Source organism: Triticum urartu, chromosome 4, assembly GCF_003073215.2.
Source record: "Triticum urartu cultivar G1812 chromosome 4, Tu2.1, whole genome shotgun sequence".
Classification (NCBI taxonomy): domain Eukaryota; kingdom Viridiplantae; phylum Streptophyta; class Magnoliopsida; order Poales; family Poaceae; genus Triticum; species Triticum urartu.
Genome location: NC_053025.1, coordinates 258,944,071 through 258,971,701, shown reverse-complemented (window position 1 = coordinate 258,971,701; position 27,631 = coordinate 258,944,071). Strand labels below are relative to the sequence as shown.

General features: G+C 41.4%; 1 protein-coding gene across 19 annotated transcripts; it reads left to right on the top strand.

The window, feature by feature from the left end:
• Positions 1-11,551: 11,551 nt before the first annotated feature.
• LOC125551425 lies at positions 11,552-17,009 on the top strand. 19 transcript variants are annotated; one of them, XR_007302624.1, is made up of 8 exons: positions 11,552-13,451; positions 13,551-13,703; positions 14,347-14,757; positions 14,845-14,943; positions 15,089-15,181; positions 15,787-15,903; positions 16,284-16,440; positions 16,695-17,009. XR_007302624.1 is itself a non-coding variant. In XM_048714674.1 (7 exons), the coding sequence occupies exons 1-6, from the start codon at positions 12,918-12,920 to the stop codon at positions 15,878-15,880; spliced, it is 1,083 nt and encodes a 360-aa protein (XP_048570631.1). In that variant the 5' UTR covers positions 11,554-12,917; the 3' UTR covers positions 15,881-15,903; positions 16,695-17,009. The 19 variants fall into 19 exon arrangements, 2 of the variants coding, with proteins under 2 accessions (XP_048570631.1, XP_048570630.1); XR_007302618.1 differs by lacking the exon at positions 14,845-14,943 and having other exon boundaries at positions 11,555-13,451; positions 13,584-13,703; positions 14,347-14,525; positions 14,695-14,757; XR_007302622.1 differs by lacking the exon at positions 15,787-15,903 and having other exon boundaries at positions 11,556-13,451; positions 13,584-13,703; positions 14,347-14,525; positions 14,695-14,757.
• Positions 17,010-27,631: the final 10,622 nt, after the last annotated feature.

Sequence of the window (27,631 nt, the reverse complement as noted above, 5' to 3'; positions counted from 1 at the left end):
GGCATGGGCCTTAGTTTTCTGCCATGGGCTTTTTTAGGCCCGGCCCGGCCCGGCCCATGGCCAGGTATAGTAGTAACCATTGATGCTACAATCCATACCGAACATGATATTCCCTTTGAACTGATTATAAAATACATATTGGACTGTTAGACCTATGGTAAGACATGAAAACAATTACATAATCATCAAAAGAATATGCATGTTGCAAACAATTTTCAAATGCTAAGCTATTGTCTTTACACTTCTTTTCTAAAATATATTTTAAAAAATCCACATACTCTTCTATGGAACAGAGGAAAGATTTTGTTTATAACACAACATAAATGCTGGCTTAAACATATGTTGCACATCCTCGCAACCGGCAGTGAAGCCTCCTGTTGTACTGTCAAGGCAAGTACTAGTCATCAGTACTAGAAAAACATTTTACAAGTATATATTGCAACATTCTGCAGTTCCATATCAGCAAGATATTGAAGATAAGATTCCAAGCGATCGTTAGGAGTATTAGAACTCGAGATACTGTTCATCTTCAGTATTTAACTTTTCAACCAGCGCATCATTAGCAAGTAACCTGAACCCGTGGATGATTTCATAACTGCACCTTTTAGACAGTAATACTTGAACGTCTCAGAGAAGCATCCATGTGAAAACTTCAATTAAAATCATAAAAACACACACACAAGATGCACACCGCACACCAGTACAACACATGAGTGCACACAGGCACGCACACGAAGACGTTGTCATCGTCCACGGACGCACGCCATGCCTGGGCTTGACTGCTCCAACTTCTACTAACAGACCCACCACAGGAGCAACAGCGTCAAAAAACAATTTAACCTGAAACTGAATAAACACTCATGAATCTTGTGTGTATATATATATATGCTATAGGAAGAACATGCAAACATAGAGAAAATTGGACTTACAATCGGCAAGTCGATGAACTAAAACATAAAATACATATGCACTAAAAAAATATTAAATTTTTCTCACTCTCAAGTATGATTTTTTTTAGATTTTGGTCCGTGAACTTACGAACTCCCCCCCCCCCCCCACAAAAAAATAGAATACATGCCAACGGGATTTCATAGTCAGCACGTATACTTCGTGTTGTTGGGGAACGCAGTAATTTCAAAAAAATTCCTACGCACATGCAAGATCTATCATGGTGATGCATAGCAACGAGAGGGGAAGAGTGTTGTCCACGTACCCTCGTAGACAAAGCGGAAGCGTTATGACAACGCGGTTGATGTAATCGTACATCTTCAAGATTCGATCGATACTAGTACCAAAAGTACGACACCTCCGCGATCTGCTCACGTTCGGCTCGATGACGTCCCACGAACTCTCGATCCAGCTGAGTGTCGAGGGAGAGCTTCGTCAGCACGACAGCGTGATGACGGTGATGATGAAGCTACCGACGCAGGGCTTCGCCTAAGCACTGCGACGATATGACCGAGGTGGATTATGGTGGAGGGGGGAACCACACATGGCTAAGGGATCAATGATCAACTTGTGTGTCTATGGGGTGCCCCCTACCCCATATATAAAGGTGTGGAAGAGGGGGAGGAGGCCGGCCTCCTAGGCGCGCCCCAAGGGGAGTCCTACTCCCACCGGGAGTAGGATTCCCCCCTTCCCTAGTTCGATTAGGAGAGAAGGAAGGAGGAGGAAGGAGGAAGGAAAGGGGGGCCGCCCCCCCTCCCAATTCGGTTTCGGCTTGGGGGGGCGCCCCCTCCTTTGCTCCCTTCTCCTCTCTCCCACTATGGCCCAATAAGGCCCATATACCTCCCCGGGGGTTCCGGTAACCTCCTGGTACATCGGTAAATGCCCGATCTCACCCGGAACCATTCCGATTTCGAAATATAGTCGTCCAATATATCGATCTTTATGTCTCGACCATTTCGAGACTCCTCGTCATGTCCGTGATTATATCCGGGACTCCGAACTACCTTTGGTACATCTAAACACATAAACTCATAATACGATCGTCACCGAACGTTAAGCATGCGGACCCTACGAGCTCGAGAACTATGTAGACATGACCGAGACATGTCTCCGATCAATAACCAATAGCGGAACCTGGATGCTCATATTGGTTCCTACATATTCTACGAAGATCTTTATCGGTCAAACCGTAGAAAGATATACGTTGTTCCCTTTGTCATCAGTATGTTACTTGTCCGAGATTCGATCGTCGGTATCTCAATACCTAGTTCAATCTCGTTACCGGCAAGTCTCTTTACTCATTCTGTAATGCTACATCCCGTAACTAACTCATTAGCTACATTGCCTTGCAAGGCTTATAGTGATGTACATTACCGAGAGGGCCCAAAGATACCTCTCCGACAATCGGAGTGACAAATCCTAATCTCGATCTATGCCAACTCAACAAATACTATTGGAGACACCTATAGAGCACCTTTATAATCACCCATTTACGTTGTGAAGTTTGATAGCACACAAAGTGTTCCTCCGGTATTCGGGAGTTGCATGATCTCATAGTCATAGGTATATGTATAAGTTATGGAGAAAGCAATAGCAACAAACTAAACGATCATCGTGCCAAGCTAACGGATGGGTCAAGTCAATCACATCATTCTCTAATGATGTGATCCCGTTAATCAAATGACAACTCATGTCTATGGTTAGGAAACATAACGATCATTGATTCAATGAGCTAGCTAAGTAGAGGCAAACTAGTGACACTCTGTTTATCCATGTATTCACACATGTACTAAGTTTTTGGTTAATACAATTCTAGCATGAATAATAAACATTTATCATGATATAAGGAAATATAAATAACAACTTTATTATTGCCTCTAGGGCATATTTCCTTCAGTCTCCCACTTGCACTAGAGTCAATAATCTAGATTACATTGTAATGATTCTAACACCCATGGAGTCTTGGTGCTGATCATGTTTTGCTCATGAGAGATGCTTAGTCAATGGGTCTGCAACATTCAGATCTGTATGTATATTGCAAATCTCTATGTATCGCTCCTTGACTTGATCGCGGATGGAATTGAAGTGTCTCTTGATGTGCTTGGTTCTCTTGTGAAATCTAGATTCCTTTGCCAAGGCAATTGCACCAGTATTGTCACAAAAGATTTTCATTGGACCCGGTGCACTAGGTATGACACCTAGATCGGATATGAACTCCTTCATCCAAACTCCTTCATTTGCTGCTTCTGAAGCAGCTATGTATTCCGCTTCACACGTAGATCCCACAACGACGCTTTTCTTGGAACTGCACCTACTGACAGCTCCACCATTTAATAAAAACACGTATCTGGTTTGTGACTTAGAGTCATCCGGATCAGTGTCAAAGCTTGCATCGATGTAACCGTTTACGACAAGCTCTTTGTCACCTCCATATATGAGAAACATATCCTTAGTCCTTTTCAGGTATTTTAGGATATTCTTGACCGTTGTCCAGTGATCCACTCCTGGATTACTTTGGTACCTCCCTGCTAAACTGATAGCAAGGCACACATCAGGTCTGGTACAAAGCATTGCATACATGATAGAGCCTATGGATGAAGCATAGGAAACACCTTTCATTTTCTCTCTATCTTCTGCAGTGGTCGGGCATTGAGTCTGACTCAACTTCACACCTTGTAATACATGTAAGAACCCTTTCTTTGCGTGACCCATTTTGAACTTCTTCAAAACTTTATCAAGGTATGTGCTTTGTGAAAGTCCAATTAAGTGTCTTGATCTATCTCTATAGATCTTGATGCCCAATATATAAGCAACTTCACCGAGGTCTTTCAGTGAATTTTTTTATTCAAGTATCCTTTTATGCTATTTAGAAATTCAGTATCATTTCCGATCAACAATATGTCATCTACACATAATATCAGAAATGCTTCTCCAAAAGTCTGTATAAAACCATATGCTTTGATCACACTATCAAAGCGTATATTCCAACTCCGAGAAGCTTGCACCAGTCCATAAATGGATCGCTAGAGCTTGCACACTTTGTTAGCACCTTTTGGATCAACAAAACCTTCTGGTTGCATCATATGCAACTCTTCTTTAAGATATCCATTAAGGAATGCAGTTTTGATATCCATTTGCCAAATTTCATAATCATAAAATGTGGCAATTGCTAACATGATTCGGACGGACTTAAGCATCGCTACGGGTGAGAAGGTCTCATCATAGTCAACTCCTTGAACTTGTCAAAAACCTTTTGCAACAAGTCGAGCTTTGTAGACAGTAACATTCCCATCAGCGTCAATCTTCTTCTTGAAGATCCATTTATTCTCTATGGCCTGCCGATCATCGGGAAAGTCAACCAAAGTCCATACTTTGTTCTCATACATGGATCCCATCTCAGATTTCATGGTTTCTAGCCATTTTGCGGAATCTGGGCTCATCATCGCTTCCTCATAGTTCGTAGGTTCGTCATGGTCAAGTAACATGACTTCTAGAATAGGATTACCGTACCACCCTGGTGTGAATCTTACTCTGGTTGACCTACGAGGTTGGTTAGTAACTTCATCAGAAGTTTCATGATCATCATCATTAGCTTCCTCACTTATTGGTGTAGGAATCACGGGAACTAATTTCAGTGATGAACTACTTTCCAATAAGGGAGCAGGTACAATTACCTCATCAAGTTCTACTTTCCTTCCACTCACTTCTTTCGAGAGAAACTCCTTCTCTAGAAAGGATCCATTCTTAGCAACGAATATCTTGCCTTCGGATCTATGATAGAAGGTGTACCCAACAGTATCTTTTGGGTATCCTATGAAGACACATTTCTCTGATTTGGGTTCGAACTTATTAGGTTGAAGCTTCTTCACATAAGCATCGCAGCCTCAAACTTTAAGAAGCGACAACTTGGGTTTCTTGCCAAACCACAGTTCATAAGGTGTCATCTCAGCAGATTTAGATGGTGCCCTATTTAACGTGAATGCAGCCGTCTCTAAAGCATAACCCCAAAATGATAGTGGTAAATTAGTGAGAGACATCATAGATCGCACTATATCTAATAAAGTGCGATTATGACGTTCGAACACACCATTATGTTATGGTGTTCCAGGTGGCGTGAGTTGCGAAACTATTCCGCATTGTTTCAAATGAAGTCCAAACTCATAACTCAAATATTCACCTCCACGATCAGATCGTAGAAACTTGATTTTCTTGTTACGATGATTTTCCACTTCACTCTGAAATTGTTTGAACTTTTCAAATGTTTCAGACTTATGTTTCATTAAGTAGATATACCCATATGTGCTTAAATCATCTGTGAAGGTGAGAAAATAACGATATCCGCCACGAGCTTCAATGTTCATTGGACCACATACATTAGTATGTATGATTTCCAATAACTCTGTTGCTCGTTCCATTGTTCCGAAGAACGGAGTTTTAGTCATCTTGCCCATGAGCATGGTTCACAAGTACCAAGTGATCCATAATCAAGTGATTCCAGAAGTCCATCAGAACGGAGTTTCTTCACGCGCTTTACACCAATATGACCCAAACGGTAGTGCCACAAATAAGTTGCACTATCATTATCAACTCCACATCTCTTGGCTTCAATACTATGAACATGTGTATCACTACTATCAAGATTTAGTAAAAATATACCACTCATCAAGGGTGCATGACCATAAAAGATATTACTCATATAAATAGAACAACTATTATTCTATGATTTAAATGAATAACTATCTCGCATCAAAAAAGATCCAGATATAATGTTCATGCTCAACGCTGGCACCAAATAACAATTATTTAGGTCTAAAACTAATCCCGAAGGTAGACGTAGACGTAGCGTGCCGACGGTAATCACATCGACTTTGGAACCATTTCCCATGTGCATCGTCACCTTGTCCTTAGCCAATCTTTGCTTAATCTGTAGCCCCTGTTTCGAGTTGCAAATGTTAGCAACTGAACCAATATCAAATACACAGGCACTACTGTGAGCATTAGTAAGGTACACACTAATAACATGTATATCAAATATAACTTTCACTTTGCCATCCCTCTTCTCAGCCAAATACTTGGGGCAGTTCCGCTTCCAGTGACCAGTTCCTTTGCAGTAGAAGCACTCAGTCTCAGGCTTAGGTCCAGACTTGGGTTTTTTCACTTGAGCAGCAACTGGCTTGCTGTTCTTCTTGAAGTTTCCTTTTCCCTTTACCCTTTTTCTTGAAACTAGCGGTCTTGTTGACCATCAACACTTGATGCTCCTTCTTGATTTCTACCTCCGCAGCCTTTAGCATTGTGAAGAGCTCAGGAATCATCTTATCCGTCCGTTGCATATTATAGTTCATCATGAAGCTCTTGTAGCTTGGTGGCAGTGATTGAAGAACTTTGTCAATGACACTATCATCAGGAAGATTAACTCCCAGCTGAGTCAAGTGGTTGTGGTACCCAGACATTCTGAGTATATGTTCACTGACAGAACTATTCTCCTCCATCTTGCAGCTATAGAACTTATTGGAGACTTCATATCTCTCAATTCGGGCATTTGCTTGAAATATTAACTTCAACTCCTGGAACATCTCATATGCTCCATGACGTTCAAAACGTCGTTGAAGTCCTGGTTCTAAGCCGTAAAGCATGTCACACTTAACTATCAAGTAGTCATCAGCTTTGCTCTGCCAGGTGTTCATAACATTTGGCGTTGCTCCTGTAGTAGGTTTTTCACCTAGCGGTGCTTCCAGGATGTAATTCTTCTGTGCAGCAATGAGGATAATCCTCAAGTTACGGACCCAGTCCGTGTAGTTGCTACCATCATCTTTCAACTTAGCTTTCTCTAGGAACGCATTAAAATTCAACGGAACAACAGCACGAGCCATCTATATACAACAACATAGACATGCAAAATACTATCAGTTACTAAGTTCATGATAAATTAAAGTTCAATTAATCAAATTACTTAAGAACTCCCACTTACATAGACATCTCTCTAATCATCTAAGTGATCACGTGATCCATATCAACTAAACCATGTCCGATCATCACGTGAGATGGAATAGTTTTCAATGGTGAACATCACTATGTTGATGATATCTACTATATGATTCACACTCGACCTTTCGGTCTCAGTGTTCCGAGGCCATATCTGCATATGCTAGGCTCGTCAAGTTTAAACCGAGTATTCTGTGTGTGCAAAACTGGCTTGCACCCATTGTATGTGAACGTAGAGCTTATCACACCCGATCATCACGTGGTGTCTCGGCATGACGAACTGTAGCAACGGTGCATACTCAGGGAGAACACTTATACCTTGAAATTTAGTGAGAGATCATCTTATAATGCTACCGCCGAACTAAGCAAAATAAGATGCATAAAGGATAAATATCACATGCAATCAATATAAGTGATATGATATGGCCATCATCATTTTGTGCCTTTGATCTCCATCTCCAAAGCACCGTCATGATCACCATCGTCACCGGCTTGACACCTTGATCTCCATCGAAGCATCGTTGTCGTCTCGCCAACTATTGCTTCTACGACTATCGCTATCGCTTAGTGATAAAGTAAAGGAATTACATGGCGATTGCATTTCATACAATAAAGTGACAACCATATGGCTCCTGCCAGTTGCCGATAACTGTGTTACAAAACATGATCATCTCATACAATAAAATTTAGCATCATGTCTTGACCATATCACATCACAATATGCCCTGCAAAAACAACTTAGACGTCCCCTACTTTGTTGTTGCAAGTTTTACGTGGCTGCTACCGGCTGAGCAAGAACCCTTCTTACCTACGCATCAAAAACCACAACGCGGTATAGTGATTGCTTTTTGATCTTCAGAAAGAACCCTGTTCATTGAATCCAATTCAACTACAGTTGGAGAAACAGACACCCATCAGCCACCTATGTGCGAAGAACGTCGGTAGAACCAGTCTCGCATAAGCATAGGCGTAATGTTGGTCTCGGCCGCTTCATCCAACAATGCCGCCGAATCAAGAATCAACTAGTGACGGCAAGCAATATGTATATACCCACGCCCACAACTCCTTTGTGTTCTACTCGTGCATATAACATCTATGCATAAACCTGGCTCTGATACCGCTATTGGGGAACGCAGTAATTTCAAAAAAAAATCCTACGCACACGCAGGATCTATCATGGTGATGCATAGCAACAAGAGGGTAAGAGTGTTGTCCATGTACCCTCATAGACCGTAAGCGGAAGCGTTATAACAACGCGGTTGATGTAGTCGTACGTCTTCACGATCCGACCAATCCTAGTAACCAAAGTACGACACCTCCACGATTTGCACACGTTCGGCTCGGTGACGTCCCACGAACTCTCGATCCAGCTGAGTGTCGAGGGAGAGCTTCATCAACACGACACCGTGATGACGGTGATGATGTATCTACCGGCGCAGGGCTTCGCTTAAGCACTACGACGATATGACCGAGATGGATTATGGTGGAGGGGGGGCACCACACACAGCTAAGGGATGAATGATCAACTTGTGTGTCTATGGGGTGCCCCCTCCCCCGTATATAAAGGAGTGGAGGAGGGGGAGGAGTCCGGCCTCCTAGGCGCGCCCCAAGGGGAGTCCTACTACTACCGGGAGTAGGATTCCCCCCTTCCCTGGTTGGATTAGGAGAGAAGGAAGGAGGAGGAAGGAGGAAGGAGGAAGGAAAGGGGGGGCATGCCCCCCTCCCAATTTGGATTGGGCTTGTGGGGGGGCGCCCCCTCCTTTGCTCCCTTCTCCTCTCTCCCACTATGGCCCAATAAGGTCCATATACCTCCCGGGGGGTTCCGGTAACCTCCCGGTACATCGGTAAATGCCCGATCTCACCCGGAACCATTCCGATTTCGAAATATAGTCGTCCAATATATCGATCTTTATGTCTCGACCATTTCGAGACCCCTTGTCATGTCCGTGATCATATCCGGGACTCTGAACTACCTTCGGTACATGAAAACACATAAACTCATAATGCGATCGTTACCGAACGTTAAGCGTGCGGACCCTACGGGTTCGAGAACTATGTAGACATGACCGAGACATGTCTCCGGTCAATAACCAATAGCGGAACCTGGATGCTCATATTGGTTCCTACATATTCTACGGAGATCTTTATTGGTCAAACCGCATAATGATATACGTTGTTTCCTTTGTCATCGGTATGTTACTTGTCCGAGATTCGATCGTCAGTATCTCAATACCTAGTTCAATCTCATTACCGGCAAGTCTCTTTACTCGTTCCGTAAAGCTACATCCCGTAACTAACTCATTAGCTACATTTCTTAGAAGGCTTATAGTGATGTACATTACCGAGGGCCCAGAGATACCTCTCCGACAATCAGAGTGACAAATCCTAATCTCGATCTATGCCAACTCAACAAATACTATTAGAGACACCTGTAGAGCACCTTTATAATCACCCAGTTACGTTGTGATGTTTGGTAGCACACAAAGTGTTCCTCCGGTATTCGGTAGTTGCATGATCTCATAGTCATAGGGATATGTATAAGTTATGGAGAAAGCAATAGCAACAAACTAAACGATCATCGTGCTAAACTAACGAATGGGTCAAGTCAATCACATCATTCTCCAATGATGTGATCCCTTTAATCAAATGACAACTCATGTCTATGGTTAGGAAACATAACCATCATTGATTCAACGAGCTAGTCAAGTAGAGGCAAACTAGTGATACTCTGTTTGTCTATCTATTCACACATGTACTAAGTTTTCGGTTAATACAATTCTAGCATGAATAATAAACATTTATCATGATATAAGGAAATATAAATAACAACTCTATTATTGCCTCTAGGGCATATTTCCTTCACCCGTACCAAATATAACATTGGCAGAGCTACTACTCTAGCTACCTGCATACAGAGAGCTCTAATTGCTTTTTTTAACTAGTTCGAACATTGCCCTTTTTTCTACAACCTTGTTTGAACACAAATAGTTCATATATTTTTCATATATAGGAGTTCAAAATGAGCGAAAACACAGGTTTAGTAATGCTACAACATCTATACGGCTACAACCAAACAAGTTTATCTACTGTTCAGTAACAACATAACCTGAGTTAAGCTAAAACACATGCTCAAGAAAATACACTGAATTTCTATCTTTTAAGTAGTTTCAACCACTGTTTTATGTTAAATAGAACTTATTTGCATGACCATGTTCAACAATTAACAATTATTAAACAAAATGATTTCTCTCACGCTTTTACAGTGTACAACAAGAAAAACATTATCTGAATCCCTCTCATGCTTTACTACTTGCTATACTCACATTTATCTCATTTTTCACATTACTTCTTCCTCTTTTACTAGTACCTCTTCTTGTGCTTTCTCACCTTTTTTATCCCTGATAATGTTTGGGCTTCTTGATTCTGCACCCAGCAAGCCCAAGATGTTCGTAAATGAAAGAAAAACTAACAAACACTGCACAAAAATATGTTGCTAATGGTGTTCAAACTTTTCAGGTTTTTAACGTAAATATGAAGCGATTGGCAAATAGCAATCCTTTTAAAACACACAGGGAGGAAGAAGAGGCTAGGAAACCAGGGTAGTATTCGTGGAGGGATATCTACTTTTCAAACTAAAAGATGTGAACGTAAGGGAGTAGGGTGTAGTTTGGTTCAATTATGATTTTCTTCTTCTCCAGAAAACCAAACCACTACAATTGCGATGCGACACTCTTTGAACTGATTATCAAATACACACTGGACTATTAGACCCATGGTAACACCCTAATGCAATTACATAGTCATCAAACTAATGTACTGAGTTGCAAACAATTATCAAATGCCAAGCTACTCTGTGTACACTTCTTTTCTAAAATATATTTAAAAAATTCACATAATCATCTATGGAACAGAGGGGAGTTTTTTTTGTAACATGTTATAAATTCTTGCTTAAACATATGTTGCACATCCTTACATAATTGGATTAGAGGTACATTTTGTTACGAGGGTTTGCATATGGATGAACTGGCTGACCCATTTTTCTTGTACTTAACATTCTTTGTACTGATGCTTGTTTCCAGAAATTTAAGACGATGCAAACATTATCTACAATACGGACATTTAGTATAGTCCGAACTGAACTTTTTGGCACTTTTTGCACCGAGGTAATGGCAGTGAACGTGTGACAAAGAATAGAACTCAAAAAGAAATGTTTTGGAGGTGGAATAAAACGTCAGAGATCGGGTGGACCGGCTACACCTCCTCCTCTGGACTGATTGCTCCAGCGAAGTGGAGCTGATGGAGGCGGAGATCACATGCGGTGCCGGTGATTGGACTGATCTCCTTCTCCCATTGTGACATGATTTTGTTTGTGGAATCTCTAATGTCCTGAATGCATTACGTGAAAAGAGAACGGGAGAGGAGTCACCAAACACACACATCCAAAGTGCATGTCTGTCGTTTCATGAGTAGAACTGCAAAAAACGAGTAGCAAGGCTAGAGCATCGCAATTAAACTTGATAAAACTTCAAATGGAGTTAGCAGTGGATGATTTACTGAGTAGATCAATGGAGTTTGCTAGTATCGATACAAACTTGGACGTACGGGACCAGGGCCTATATAGTCTGTGTACACCATCCCGCCCCTCTCCCGCTAGAACCACGGCAAGGCAGCGAGCTTCCCCTCCCTTCCAACTACCCCACATGACATGCCTTTCCCAGTAAATCAAGATATTGATGATGCAAGGGTGGCCGTTCAAGTAACACAAAATGGCCAGCAGCTCACATAGTTCAAGCTCATCAGTTCAAGAAGTATGTGGTTAGCCAGAAACGGGCTTGAAACGAAGGGGTCGAGAAAACATTGTACAAAAGATAATGATGACGGAGACGACCACACATGGTGGAGGACACAGTTCCCGCATGGGCTCGTCCGAGCATGGGTTTCCGTACTGATGTGGCAGCACACATGTACTGATGCACCTGTACTGATGCACAAACTGATGCAGCAGCACACACATGTCTTAGAAACAAAGAGTGTCATGCGACATCACACACTTACTGATGCACGCGGCAACACGAGATGGCCATGGAGCTAGGCAAACATGGCGAGGGCTAGTGGCAATTCAGAACGGGGAGGATGGCTGTTTTACCGAATATTATGGTCGAGATTTGACTTGTATGGTAAGCAGCGCTCGATTTGGACTGAGAAGCAGGGTCGCCGCTGCCAGCGGGAGGAAGAGAAGGGGTTTGCCCGGGAAGGACCTCGACGGTGGTTAGGGGAAGGAGCAGGAACACGGGCGGCGCGTGGCAGTTCAGGGAACACGTTTAACGGCCCGACGGCGCTGCTGGGGTGCGGGTAGGACGGTCACCATGTCTGAGGGACTCCTTGGGGCAGGAGAGGATGGGGCATGGACCACGAGGTCCGTGGGAAGTGGGAGGTGGTGGTGGGGCGCGCGCCGATGACCGGGGCCATGGCGGTTGTGGAAGGTAGTGGTGGCGGGGTGCGCGCTTGCAGCGGGGGCCATGCCAGCTTTGAAAGGTGGGAGGTGGTGGTGGCAGGGCACACACCGGCGGTGGAGGCTGCTGCGGCTCTGGGGGGTGTTGGTGGCGGGACGCGGGCCGGCGGCGAGGGCCATGGCGGCTGTGGGATTGGGGGTCAGGGGTGGGAGGTGGGGGTTGACCGGGATGTGGGCCAAGGGAACGAGTTTTTTTCTATTTCCTCGCGGTCGTGTAATCGGTCCGTCGAGCATACCACAGTAGAAACTTCCCGACCAACCCCAACCTACCCACCTCCTTCCGCCGGAGGCAGCCGTCGCGGGCGAGCGAGCGACGGCGGTAGCCGGAGCGAGGGAGCCCGCGGCGCCGTGACTGGCCGCTGACGGATCCACCTCCTTCCAATCTCCGATTCCCCACACCCGTCGCCGTACTTCTCCTCATTTTCTCCCGATCAAGAGCGCCGACGACCTTGCTCTTCTTCCTCCTCCAGACCAAATGTGTCACCGGTCCCGCTCCTCTTCCTCCTCCTGGCACGCGCGCCGCCACCCCCGCACCTCCTTCCTCCTCCTGGCACGTGCGCTACCGTCCCCGCGCCTCCTTCCTCCTCCTGGCACCCATGCCTCCTTCCTCCTCCTAGCACCCGTGCCGCCGCCCCCGCACCTCCTTCCTCCTCCTAGCACGCGCGCCACGGCCGCACTTCCTTACTCCTCCTGCCATGCGCGCCGCCGCCCTGACCTTCCCTGCCGCACTCTCCTCCCAGGCTCCTGCCGCCGCCCCGACCACATCTCCACCAGCTCCGGCCACCGCCGCGCCCCATCTCCCCCGGCTCCCACACCGCGCATCTCGTCCTGGTGGGGCTTCATAACCACAGTACCGGACCACCCCAGGCCATTCAACGCCACCAACCCGGTCCGTTCATTGCAGCAACACCCAGGATCTGGCTACCACCATGTCGTTCCCACGGTGACGTTCGATGGAGCACCTCGTCTCTCTCCTGCTGCAGGGAGGCCCACCTACTGCACTATGGAGGTAAGATTCTTTCCTCTAGATTTCTTCTGGCGTCCAAAAATGTTATTTGATTTTTCCATGAAAAAATGAGGCACCGAATATGTCTCTTTGTTCTGCAAGTGAGCTGTAAAAAATAAAAATGTGGCAAATTAGGTAGAGATTAAACATCCCCCGAAGCACATCGTCGGTGTCCATGAGCGGGGCTCCCGTGGATGGCTGGATCCTGTCGGCGGCGTCGATAGCATCCACGAGCGCGAGCACCCCACATCCGGCGTGAGCAGCTCCTGAAGCTATTTCCTTAACATTGCTACAATTCTGAATTTATGGTTGAGTCCTACTAGTACTGATGAAATATAGAATTGAGTGGAAAATTTAGTTGATTCCTGAGACCCTGACTAGATTTCCTACAGATATGGTTCAGGGTTTAGGATGCTGTAAAACAATTATATACTTCTAGTTGCTGCTTCCTGCCACTAATGAATTATGCAAGTTCAAAGAGTGCCGCATGACAAAATAAAAAAGTATTGTATGGCAAGCTCAGAATTTTGGTATCGTGAGAAGTGTTATTTTTGGATAGTATTTTGTACGATTCATTTGTTCATCTTCAGAACTTAGAAATATTAAGTCTACTTTTTTTCTATGATGAAGGTACAAATGAGCTCCACTAGAATTGGTAACTGGTGGAGATCATTCATGTTGATTACTTTTGACAAGAATAATAGTCCGCTAGAGAATTTTCTCAAGATTAGATAGGAGTGAAAAAACTAAAGGTTTGGAAGTGATGGTAAAAACTGATACGTCAAATTTAACATTCTCTTATTTCTGTTCTATTATTTTATTTTAGTTTTGGTGTCTGAATTTGTGGATATATGAGCAGGCCCCAATATTTATTTCTTCAATTCTCTTCTGCCGTCAGGTCGCGACCTCTTCCTTCTGTAGGTCACCGCCTCCTGCTTCTGTAGGCCGTGCCCCATCCCCCGATTCCCGCAGCAGACATGCCGTTCACCGCCGGCACCACAGTCTGTTCATTGCCGACAACCGAGGCCGTTCAACGGCGCAACGACGAGATCTAGCCTTCCCCCTTCCTCTTTACATGTATCTTTGTATTCTGTTTCAGTTCATCTACGTGTCGATCATAAGTTTGATTTCATCTGTGTTTCCATGTTATTCCTGTATAGTACAATGGGTATTTGTATTTAGTTCAGTTCATCTACTTGCCGATTGTAAGTCCAATTACATATGTTTTTCCATGTTCTTCATACAGTATGAGAAGATTTGTAGATGCACAACAGAGTTTGCAGACTGCCATGTTAAACAATGTCAACAGGTTGGACATACTCCCTCTTTTGTGCATAGAGGAACCTCTTTTATCAATTAATTTAAGGTGCTTTTCTATTACAATTTTGGTGCACAGGCAACAAGCAGCAAGGGAAAAAGAAGAGCAAGATTGACATCAGTAGTCAAAAATAATAGAACATCAGTTCTAAAATTCCCCGCGCATTAGTACACCTATGTATTGCTTCTGCGATTTCCAAATATGGTTACAGTTGTTGCTTCGATTTTGCTGTTGATGTACATAGTTTGTGAAGAGAATATTTTGTAATTCATTTTGCCGATGGAATGAATTACTAAAAGTTCAAATTTGCTAATTTCTGCAGTTCTGGTTCTCTAGATTGGTCTTGGTACAGGATACATCTTAAGCTTGGTCTTGGTACAGGATACATCTTAAGCTGGAGTTCGTCGCTAAGCAGGTTTGATTATGTAAAGTTCAAGTTTTTTGTGTGTGATGCAGTATAGCTCAACTACATTTTGTTACTTATTTACTTTAAATTGCTTAGTGGATGTTGAACTAATTCTCTGCCTTCTCCATCACTTACGTGGTTTCCTATTTGCTTGAGCTATTGTACTCATGTATATTTCAAAATACTAAGAAACATGGCTATCAATTATCTTATACACAAAAGTTTTGGGACTTGATCTATTGTACTCATGTATATGTCTAAATAGGACCAAATTTTGCATGTTTTCTGCTTGTATGTATGCGGTTGAACTATTTAGCTATTGAGCGAAGTTTAAACTTTCTATGTGTGAAGGTTCAATCAAATTCATTTTCGTAGCTATGAGGTTGAGCCAATTTTCTCGGCTACTGAAACCGATCATTTGATAGGGAACTCAAAAGAAATAACATATACGAGCATACATGAAGTTCAAAAGTTCTGGTTCAGGGAAGTAGACATCCTGCAATTTTTGGGAATTAGTAGTTCACCTTTGCTAAGTGTAGCAAGTTCTCTGGTTGCAAAAATTAATTCACTTTGCAAAAACTCTGGAGGTCAACAATTTGTTTTGTTTGTTGTAGATGGAGATGTGTGTATGTATACATGTGTTCTGGAGATAGGAGAACTTATCTGGTGGTGTGTGTGTGCTGCTGCATCCTCTTCCAGCCGCTCTAATTCACACCTTCAGTACAACTTCTGTATGCCCTCGTGTTCACGAATCTTGTAGTACTTTTTTCCATAAAAATCTTGTAGTACTATGTAAAGCAAGCGTGTCCAACACATAGTTTAGGTGTCGCGGTAGTACACACTGTTGATGGTGGCCTTCTTTTGTGCCGCTACTATTTTGCCACCTAGAGTGGTACTTCTACTACTTATCATGTTGATAAAACCTCGCGAACAGTACATCTATTTGATTAACGATTCTGTAGGGAGAAAAAGTTCATCAATGTACAATCTCTAATATCAATATACCAAAACTTTTTGTTTAGTAGTTGGTACTGCTCAAGTTTATTTCTTGATGTACACATGATGTCCAAATTCTTCTTTCAATTCGGTTCAATTTATAAATTTCATTCAGTTCAGCGAGGTGGAGATTGGGGCACGGTGGAGTGTGACCGTGTGTGTGCAGACGGCCCGCCGCAACGTCATAGTTGGATGCATTTCATAGTTGGATGGCTACTGATCTCTCTAAAACCTTGGGAGCAGTGCTTGCATTACTAGTCCAACCATACTAGGTAAAACTGAATGTACCTAGCTAGTTCAATAACATCATCTCCTTGTGCAAAAAGGTAGTTTAAAAGGTCGAACTCACATCTGCTTCGGAATGTCGCACAAAAAATATTTATCTGTATTTGTCTTCTTCATGTTGAATTATTTTAAGTAAAACAAAAATAGCTCACTTTTGTGACTTTCATCATTTGAATATCTACATGCCTCATGTTCGAACTTTCAATTTGTTTAAAACTAAATTGATGGTGCTCTTTTTCAGGGCTGGGGGAGAAGGCAGAACCTCTTGGTGCATGATGGAAAAAATTGCAAGTTCTTGTTTGGATGTTCAGCATACCCTTCTCTCATTTCATTTATGTTCAGGATAGCAGGTGCATGATGGAAAATTGTGTATCATGTAGTTCTTGTTTATATGTCGTGCTAGTTCAAAAATTGTCGATTTTGCCACTAGAGAGAACACGTTGGTTGCATTGTTTTTCCAGTGTGACGTCCCTTTGTATATTAGGAGTATTGTTATTGTTGCTCTGCATGCAAATGAATTAGCTTGTCCTGCTAAGATGAGGATGTTTGTGCCTGAGTCTTGAACTTTAAGAGGTCAGGGGAGATGAATAATTTCTGTCATATGAAAGTACAAAAAGGTTTGAATTGAAAATATTGATCAGTACGAGTTAAAAACACCGATCAGTTCAGAATAGAAATTGCTAAGATGGGGATGTTTGTGCCTGAGTCTTGAACTTTAAGAGGTCAGGGGAGATGAATAATTTCTTTCATATGAAAGTACAAAAAGGTTTGAATTAAAAATATTGATTAGTACGAGTTAAAAACGCCGATCAGTTCGGAATAAAAAGAAATTGCTAAGATGAGGATGTTTGTGCCTGAGTCTTGAACTTTAAGAGGTTAGGGGAGATGAATAATTTCTGTCATATGAAAGCACAAAAGGTTTGAATTAAAATATTGATCAGTACAAGTTAAAAACCACGATCAGTTCGGAATAAAAATAAATTGCTAAGATGAGGATGTTTGTGCCTGAGTCTTGAACTTTAAGAGGTCAGGGGAGATGAATAATTTCTGTCATATGAAAGTACAAAAAGGTTTGAATTAAAAATATTGATCAGTACGAGTTAAAAACGACGATCAGTTCGGAATAAAAAGAAATGGTCAGTTTGAATTAAAAAGGAAACACACATATAAATTCAAGTATACAAATTTGGTGCCAATAAAGTTCGCATCAGTTCGAGAGGCACGAAAAAGAAAATTTGGTGCCAATAAAGTTCGAGGGAAAAAACAACTTCAGAAGGAAACATGAGAAGCTCACAAATTAATTCTGTGACATTGACGTCCAAGTTCTACAACTGATCCGTACAAACAAAAACGATGGTCCGTTCTACAAAGGAAGATTGGTTTAATTAAAAATATTGATCAGTACAAGTTAAAAACGGTGGTCCGTTCGGAATAAAAGAAATGACAAAAATTCAAATTGTAAAAGTTCAAGCAAAAGGAAACCCCATGCAATTCAAATGGTAAAAGTACAAGTCATAAAATAAGAAAAGTCCAGAACATCGTTGTCAAAAAATGTTTAGTTCAAAAAAAGAATAAAAAACATTTTCTTTTTGAGAAAAATATCATTCGGTTCGATGATATAAACCATGCAAGTACAGGGCCGACGATACAATGACATTCAGTTCAACAATATAAACCATGCAAGTTCAGGGCTGGGATACAATAAACCGTTGAAAATTTACAACAAAAATATTACCCAAAAAACAGAGGAAAGTCTAGTTAGTGAAAACACGCTTAGTACAAACCCATGCAAGCATCAGTACAAGTATCTTTTTCGAAACCATTTAAAATTACTCTACAAAAAATAGCTCAGTACAAACATACACATATATCAGTACGACTACTCTGTTTTTCAGACGAGAAAACAGCAGGATCCGTCATGCCGTATTCAAGATTACTCTTAAACGGTTGCGAAGTAGAGAAAACGTCGAACATGACTAAGTTTCGCATTTTCGATAGCTATCTGACGGTATATAATTTGCCCCATTTCGACAAACTTTTAAAAAAATCGCGTTCAAAACCAATTTTAACTGTATTTGAATTCGTATTTAAACCGTAAGGAATTAGAAAAAACTTTCTATACGCAAAAGTTGCGCATTTTCTATAGCTTTCCAACTCCGTGTCATTTGCGTCAATCCGACAAACCGTTTGCAAAAAACAGTGAAAAAACGTTTCGCCCAGAATTTCACCATTTTTCAAATTACTTTTAAATCATATAGAATTTGAAAAAATAGTAGATATATGGAAGATGCAGATTTTCACAAGCTTTCCAACGCCATCTCATTTGCTCAATTCCAACAAACTGTTTGAAAATTAAGTCCAAAATACGATTCGCGTTTTCGGTTTTGAAAAAAAATATTTTTTAAAAACTGCTCTTAAATCATAATTTTTTGCAGAAACAAATTATAAGATTGTAATGTAGATGTCAAGAGGTTTCCAATGATATAATACACGCCCCGTTTCGACAAAAAAATGCAAAAGAAATTGAACTAAAGAAGACGATTTTTAACAGCAATAGAAATCATGAGTTCAACCGCTCGAATTTCATCAGTTCAACCGCTTGAATTCATCAGTTCGAATAGGGTAACAGAATAATATTCTGTTATATATATAGGCCCGACAACACTATTCTAATCCTAGGATCGGAATAGCTATTTGGATCACGCGGCGCGCTATATAGGCCCGACAGGGCCCTCCCGAACTTCCGAACCCGGGCGGTGACAGCAAAAAATAAAAAGGCCACCCCACCCCCCGCTTCCCTCCCCGATCCACCACCGATCCCCCACCTCCCGCCCCCAACGGGGGATGCGCCCGCCACCCTATCCCCAACCGGCGGCGCCGTCGCTACCCCACCATGCCCCAACAGAAGACACCATCCCCCCAAGATCCCATCGCCTCCGCCACCTGTGCTCATCATCGGCGGTGTGGTCCCCCGCTTCCCCCGCCGCCGTGCCCAGCCTCCCACGCGCTTGCCTCCTGCCTCTGCGCACCGTCACCCTACCTCCCGCGCACCGCAACCTGCCTCCGCGCACCGCCGTCCCCCATCCGGCCTTCCGACGCGCCACTACTTCACCTCCGTGCGCCGCAGCCTTCTTCCATCGCGGGGATGCCCTTCCTCTCCCCGGAGCACCTCAGAGCGCCAGATCCGGTGAGGATTCTTCACTGCCCTCCACTCGCCGGCGACCACTAGCCCACGTTCGGGTTGGGTGCTGTCCTACAGCTGGTGGAGGCATCGACCTTCAGCTGCAGGAGGCCATGACCTGTAGCTGTCCGCGTGCCTTCCCCGGACTCCTCCTTCCTACCCACTGTCGTCGTTCTCCCACCCCGCCAGGGTGAAAACCGCATGGATGGGCTCGCTCAGTTCCCTTGCTGATCGTGTGCCTCGCATTCAATCCGCTCGACCATCACAAACACCTGCGATGAAATCGAGCCACTTAGATGCAACCGAGGAGGAAAGGGAAGTGCAGCAGCAGGTGCGGCAGAGAAGCTATGTTCTGCTTTCAATTGCTAAATTGCTGTTTGCTGTTAATTATCCATCATTTTTTCTGAACCAAAGCTCTGAGTGCTTTAGGCATAGAGACATATTCATGACATGTTGTTAAAAGAAACAATCTTGTCTCGCCAGAGAAGTTCATATATGCAATATTCAAAAGGTCAGATGCAACAAAAAGTTCATGCACGCCTCTCTCCTCCCCGCATAGCACCAAGTGCATCCGCTGCTCTATTGAGGCGTTTGCCATGGCTACTTTTGTGTGTTTTTGTATTCATTGCCAGCTAGGTGCTCGTGTAAATGTCCAGGAAGGAGAAGCTATGGAATTCATCGTTGGTAATTATATGTGAAGATGGAAAAGCACCATTTTCAGATTCCTTTTTTGTTGATGCCCCATGAAATATTTTTCTAAATTATTATGGTTTGTTGTAACCACTCCACTTGACACAGTGGCAGCAACATCCTCAGTTCCTACTGGTGGATGATGTTGCGGGGAGGATAGTGGAGGCGTTATTTACAGTGCCATGCTATTTTTTCTATTGATAACAGGAGTCCAAAAAAAGAGTGTGTGCGTGAGTTGCTATTTGAGCAATAAAAAACTGACTTTGGGCAACTGTTGGGTATTATACAAACATTGTGTGTAGCAATTCGTTCTGTTTATTAAAAAGACAGAAGTTCACCATGCGAAACTTGCGCAGTTCAATTTGCACTAAAAAGATAGAAAATAAAACAAAAGTAAAGTTCCCTAAAAAGTGCAACTTTTCACAATGCATGAAAAATAAACTTCTCACTAAACCCCAAGAAGTTCAAATTAAAATAGATGAGTGGTTTGTTGTTTATTACAAACCTAAATTTTTCCGTTAATAAAATAAATAAAACCAAGAAGTTTAAATTTTAAAAATGGAGTTGTTTGATATTATATTTGAAGACTCATATTTTTCGGTTACTAAAGAATAAACGCAATAAGTTTAATTCAAAATAACGAAGAAGTTTAATTGGAAAAAGTAGATAAGTTTAATATTTATTTAAAAACTTGGATTTTTCCGGTTACTAAAGAATAAACCAATAAGTTCAATTCAAAATAACGAAGAAGTTCGATGTTTCTACCAAAACTCCAATTTTCACATTTCGAAAAAATACACAAAGAAGTTCAAATAAAAAAGTTAGAGCGGTTCGATGTCTATAAAAAACTTATATTTTTTCCGTTACTATAGAGAAACAGAGAGAAGTTCAAAGTGATAACAGATAGAAGTTCACGTACTTCATGGTGTGTGTTTTCATATGAGAACAAAGAATTAAAAAGTTAAAGTATAAAAAATTTGTTGCAAGAAGTTCAGGTGCTCGGCACAGGAAAGTTTCAGAACTTCTTGTGAGAGAGGTAATCGACACGGTATATCGTTTGTGCAACTCCGATGAACGGGTGAGAAATTACGAACAAAAATACGTGGTAGAAGTTCAAAGTGAAAACAGCGGGAGGTTCAACTACTACATAAAACGAAAAAAAACTAAAAGCCTAAAAGGTTTGTTGCAAGAAGTTTACGTGCTCCTCGCGGTGCAGTTCGAGATCTCTAGTGCGAGACATCCGACCTTCAATTACATGTTAAAAACAAAGCAAAAATTGATGTTGTTTTTGCCATTTTTAATACTTCTCAAAAGGCAACGAATTTCTAACAAATGTGTAGATGACAAAGTCGCTTCTATTCATAAGCTTTCCAATGGTATATTATATGCTACATTCTGATAAATGGTTTAAAAGTTTTATGTATACCATTAAAAACACATTTTTACGCATTCAAAAAAATATTTTGAACCGTCGCAAGTATGAAAAAATGATCAACACAAAAAAGTTGTGTGTTTTCAACAGCTTTCCATCAATATATCATTTGCTCAATTCCGGTAAGTAGTTGGGAAGTTATGGGCAAAAAACAACACGTTAAAAACAGAGTGAAGTTCAAACAGACATGCCCGAGAAGTTCAACTACTTCGAGCAGTGCATTTCCATTCGCGATGAAGGCAGAAATCATGATCTCGTCATTTTCTAATTTACTTTAAAATGACATGAATATCATTTGTGTAAGTTCGAGTCCTCGGTCAGAGAGAGTTAAAAAATTATTGTGAGAGAGATTTGTACAAAAAGAATATTATTTGTGTAACACTGACGAATGGATGAGAAAATTGCAAACGACAATACGTCACAGAAGTTCAACGTGAAAACAATCAGAAGTTCAACTACTACACTGAATGAATTTCAGATGAAAAAGTTTTAAAATCGTCAATACAATTTGAGTTTTAATTTCATTGGTGCGACACAACTGGCTCAATGCTTGTTACAAACCCAAAGAAGGTCATTAAAAAGCATGTCAAACAATTTTATAACAATGATTTTCTCTCTTAAAATAAACCTAGAAGTTAAAATTAAAAAAGGAGTGGCTCGATGTCTATCAAAATATAAGATTTTTTTGTTACTAAAAGAAATAAAACCAGGAAGTCCAATTATAAAAGATGGAGAAGTTCGATGATTATAGAAAACTCAAATTTTCCTCGTTATTAAAGAATGGAAATAAGAAGTTCAAAAATCAAATAACAAGAAGTTCAACTTTTAATAATAGAGCGCTTCAAAATTTCTTAAAAAGGATTAAGAAATAAAACTAGGAAGTCCATATTAAAAAGATGGAGAAGTTCGATGATTATAGAAAACTTAGATTTTCCTCATTATTAAAAGAATGGAAATAAGAAGTTCAAAAATTAAATAACAAGAAGTTCAACTATTAAAAATATAGCGCTTCAAAATTCGTAAAAAAGGATTTAGAAAATCAGTTTAAAAATTCATTAAGAAACTCAAAAAAATTCACGTAACCGAGAGAAGTTCAGGTTGATAACTGCCAGAAGTTAATGTACTGGACGGTGTGCATTTTGTATTAAAAAGGAATAAAAAAGCAAAGGCTAAAAGTTTTTTTGTTATAAGTTCAAGTCCTTCGTCGGAGAAAGTTAAACAAATTATTGTGAGAGAGATTTGTACCACGGGATAAGAGTTTTATGTGTGTGTGTGTGTGTCTATATATATACATAAACATTATGTGTGTGTGTGTGCCTTTATCGTGAAATGGATTCTTCAAATATGCACCACGTGAAGAACTTGAACTTCTCAGCGCGTGTGTTTGAACTTCACTCTGTTTTTCACGTGTTTTTTTTCTCGTAGATCTTCATCCAGTGCTCGTAGCTCTCCATCCACTCACCGAAATTGAGCAAGTGATATACCGATGGAAAGCTGTTGTAAACACGCAACTTTTCCGTGTTGATCATTTTTTCATACTCGCGACAATTTTAAAAAATTTCATCTCATATTCATTCAGTGTAGTACGTGAACTTCCTGCTGTTTTCACGTTGAACTTCTGTGACGTATTTTTCACTTGTAAATTTGTCATCCATTCGTCAAGTGTTACACAAATGGTATTTGTTTTGTATAAACCTCTCTCACAATATTTTTTTAACTTTCTCCGACGGAGGACTTGAACTTATATCAACAAACTTTTAGTCTTTGCTTTTTTTATTTTTAATACAAATGCACACCGTGTAGTACGTGAACTTCTGGCAGTTATCAATCTGAACTTCTCTCGGTTACGTGAAAATATCTGAGTTTTTTTTTATGAAATTTTAATCTGATTTTCTTAATCCTTTTTTATGAAATGTTGAAGCGCTCTATTTATTTAAAAGTTGAACTTCTTGTTATTTAATGTTGGAACTTCTTATTTCCATACTTTAACAACGAGGAAAATCTGAGTTTTCTATAATCATCGAACTTCTCCATCTTTTTAATATGGACTTCCTTGTTTTATTTCTTAATCTTTTTTATGAAATTTTGAATCGCTCTATTTTAATATTTTGAACTTCTTGTTATTTTATTTTTGAACTTCTTATTTCCATTCTTTAATAACGAGGAAAACCATTGAACTTCTCAATCTATTTAATATGTACTTCCTGGTTTATTTTTAATCTTTTTATGAAATTTTGAAGTGCTCCATTTTTAAAATTTGAACTTCTTGTTATTTTATTTTTGAACTTTTATTATTTTATTTTTGAACTTCTTGTTTTCATTCTTTAATAACGAGGAAAACCATCGAACCTCTCCATCTATTTAATATGGACTTCCTCGTTTTATTTTCTTACTCTTTTTTATGAAATTTTGAAGTGCTCTTTTTTAACTGCTGCTGCTTGCACTAGATTAAGTGACCGTCAGTTGGCCAACAACTGGAACTGCTGATTCTGCCATTAGTAGGGGAATTTGCTCGACCAGGTACACAATGGCAGTTGGCTTGGGAAGGAACTCGCTAGTGGCACACGAACTTGGGGGAGGGGAGGTGATGTGGCATGAGCCCCGCAGTCGCGAGGTGTGGCTCAGGGGCAGGGCTGCTCGGGGAAGAGGTGAAGCGTGGGCGATGGGGTGGCGTGGTCTGCTACAACATGTGGGAGTCCCAACGGCGCATGAGAGGGCCGAGGTCCCAGCGGTGATGGAGCAGGCGAGCCAGGACCCCGACGGCGGCGGTGCTCGAGATCTAGGGCCCGGCAGCAGCGCACGGGGATCCAGGGCCCAGCGAACAATACACGGGGTTCCAGGGCCCTGCGGTGGCTGGATCCTAGGGTGGCGGCAGGAGGAGGCTCGCCGGCCATGGCGGAGGAGGTGCCCCTATCGCGCGGAAGAAGGCGCACCGGCCGTTGGGGAGAAGGAGAGGTGGCACGCCGGCAGCAGGGAAGGAGGGGCACCGTCCGCGCGGGAGGATGCACTCCGGCCATGGAGGAGGGGCAACGGCGGCGTGGGATGTGTGGCGGCGATTCGGGAGAGGATGTTGAGAAGGCCGGGGGTACGGGAGGTTAGGGAGAGGATCTAGCTAATTTTTTTCTTGGGTCAACCGGTTCGAGATTTCAGGAACATGTCAATCGCCTCTATATAGGGGCGCCATGATCCAAATAACTATTCTGATCCCATGATCAGAATAGTGCTACTATATATATATATATATAGAGAGAGAGAAATACATCCTACCACCCGGTGGTAGTTACCCCACATGTCTCATATACTATCATGAAGTAGTATATATACTAGTTTATCATTCTAAATATGTTCATATTATATATCTAAGATATTTCAAAGCAAGTTACATGAAAAAATTACATATAAGCCCATAGTTTTTGTTATATTTGCAAAATACATACATATTTGTACGTAAAAAAGAGTATACTCAAAATATGGCACATACTAGCAAAAAAAGTAGTATATACACTACCTAAACAATGTTATATACTACATACTACACGTACATACTCTCGTTTTCGACAGATACTACATACAACATACAAAACGTAAGTGGTGGTAACTACCACTGCTTGTAAGAAACATTTATCCTATATATAGGAAATATTTATCCTATATATAGGGTTGCGTTATTCGTCACCCTGGGTGAGGAATAGTTATTCTTCACCCTCTCTCTATTTTGACATCAAATGCACCGTATGTTTATGTTTCATAAATTTTGTCTTACTTCATACATAAAAAGAGAACGTAAGAAAATATGTACTCACCGTAAAAAATATTTTATGTTACGTAAAATTACGAATGTAAAAACAAAGTGTAAAACATACATAAAATGTGATTTTTCTGGTGTTATTACCTGTATTTTTGTTTTTTATACCAAATTTGACATGCCGAATCAATATGGATGTAACTATTTATATTCTAAACGTAATTTATTTAGGAAGCGATTGTAAGATTACCTCGGGTGAAGAATAACTTATTCTGCACCCTAGGTGATGAATAGTAACACTATATATATATACAGCTGGTCTATTCTAACAATATTACCAGAATAACTATTCTGATAACTCTTTCGCACTGCAGGCTCAACGCAAGTGCACTTCATTGTTTGAACCAAGTGTGCTGCAGTACTCACGCGAGTGAACTTCCCGTCGCAAAAAAAACAGCACGTCGTGTTTTTCCGATACTGTTTTTGCTCTAGTTTTTTAACCGTTTATCGGAACAAGGCGTATAATATACCGTTGGAAATCTATGGATTAGGCGCAACTTCGCCATGTTGAACACTTTTCGAGATTCCACACGGTTTAAGAGCAGTTTTGAAAATGTTGTGTCCCACGACGAGTGGTAGCGAGCGTTTTTTCGCGATTTCTTCTAAACTGCTCGTCGGAATGAAGCAAATGATACACCGTTAGAAATATATCATCGAGGCGCATCTTTTTCATATCTATTATTTTCTCTAATTCGTTACGGTTTAAGAGCAGTTTTAAATTTACTAAATCACGGAATTCTGTTTTTCAATTTTTTTTTAAATTTTCGGTACTGTTTTTGCTCCAGTTTTCTAATCGTTTGTCGAAACAAGACGTATGATAAGCCGTTGGAAAGCTACGGACAAGGCGCAACTTTCATGTGTTGAAATGTTTTTGAGATTCCTTACGGTTTTTAGTTAATTTTGAAAATCGTGCGGCTGACGTCGAGAGGCAGCGGCTGTTTTTTCGCGAAATTTTTACGAACCGCTGGTCAGAATAATTCAAATCATACGCCGTTGGAAAGATATCGACGAGACACAAGTTTTTCATGTAGAACACTCTCTCTAATTCCTTACGGTTTAAGAGCAGTTTTGATTTTACCGAAAAGTAGACACTTTGTTTTTCGCAAGACCAAAATCATCGTATGTACTGCATCGGACAGAAGAACGCACTGCTTCAGATAAAATACCACACTGCATCAGATGGGCAAGTGCACTGCATGGTTTCTTTTTGTTTAGACGTATTTTTTCTCGGACGAGGAAAGAAGAACGCACTGCTTCAGACGAAATACCGCACTTCATTAGATGGGCAAGTGCATTGCATGGTTTCTTTTTGTTTAGACGCATTTTTTCTTGGACGGGGAAAGAAGAACGCACTGCTTCAGGCGAAATACCACACTTCATTGGACAGACAAGTGCACTGCATGTTTTTTTTGTTGAACGTAAATTTTCTCAAACGAGGTGCGGTGCACTTCACGTCGAGTGTTGATGAACCGCAATACTACGAAAAGTGAATCTCAAAACTACCAAATTTTCCCAAACGAGGTGGAGTGCACTTCACGTCGGGCGTTGGTAAACTGCAATACTATGAAAAGTGAACCTCGTGACTACCGTAAACGGACCGCGACACTACCCAAAGTGAACCACGTGAGTTTTTTTCAAAATTTAATATTTTTATGTGTGTAGTCCTGACGAATGGACCGCAATGACTAATAGAGTCAAGTACATGTAATGAGAAGTGAGCTTCTTCCGAGGTGTTTTTGTTTCGGATCACCACATGAACCACGAAGGAGTTTTATGGCGAAATTCATGAGAGAACAAAGTGAGCTTCAGAACATACATATCCATTCATTATTTTGCTACAGCCACACTCACATCCTTAATCCTTTTTTTCACACATAGTGACCAACAAAGCTATACACAATGAACTCCATCCTATGAAAAAACAGTGTGTGAGCCGCGCGGGGCACCTAGCTGAACTGGACCAGACCATGTCCAGTGGCAAACCACATTTTTTTTTCAAACCCAGGATGCAATCCCAACATCGCCAGAGCGTACTGCACATGCGCTCACTGCCGGAGTGACAAAGCTTAG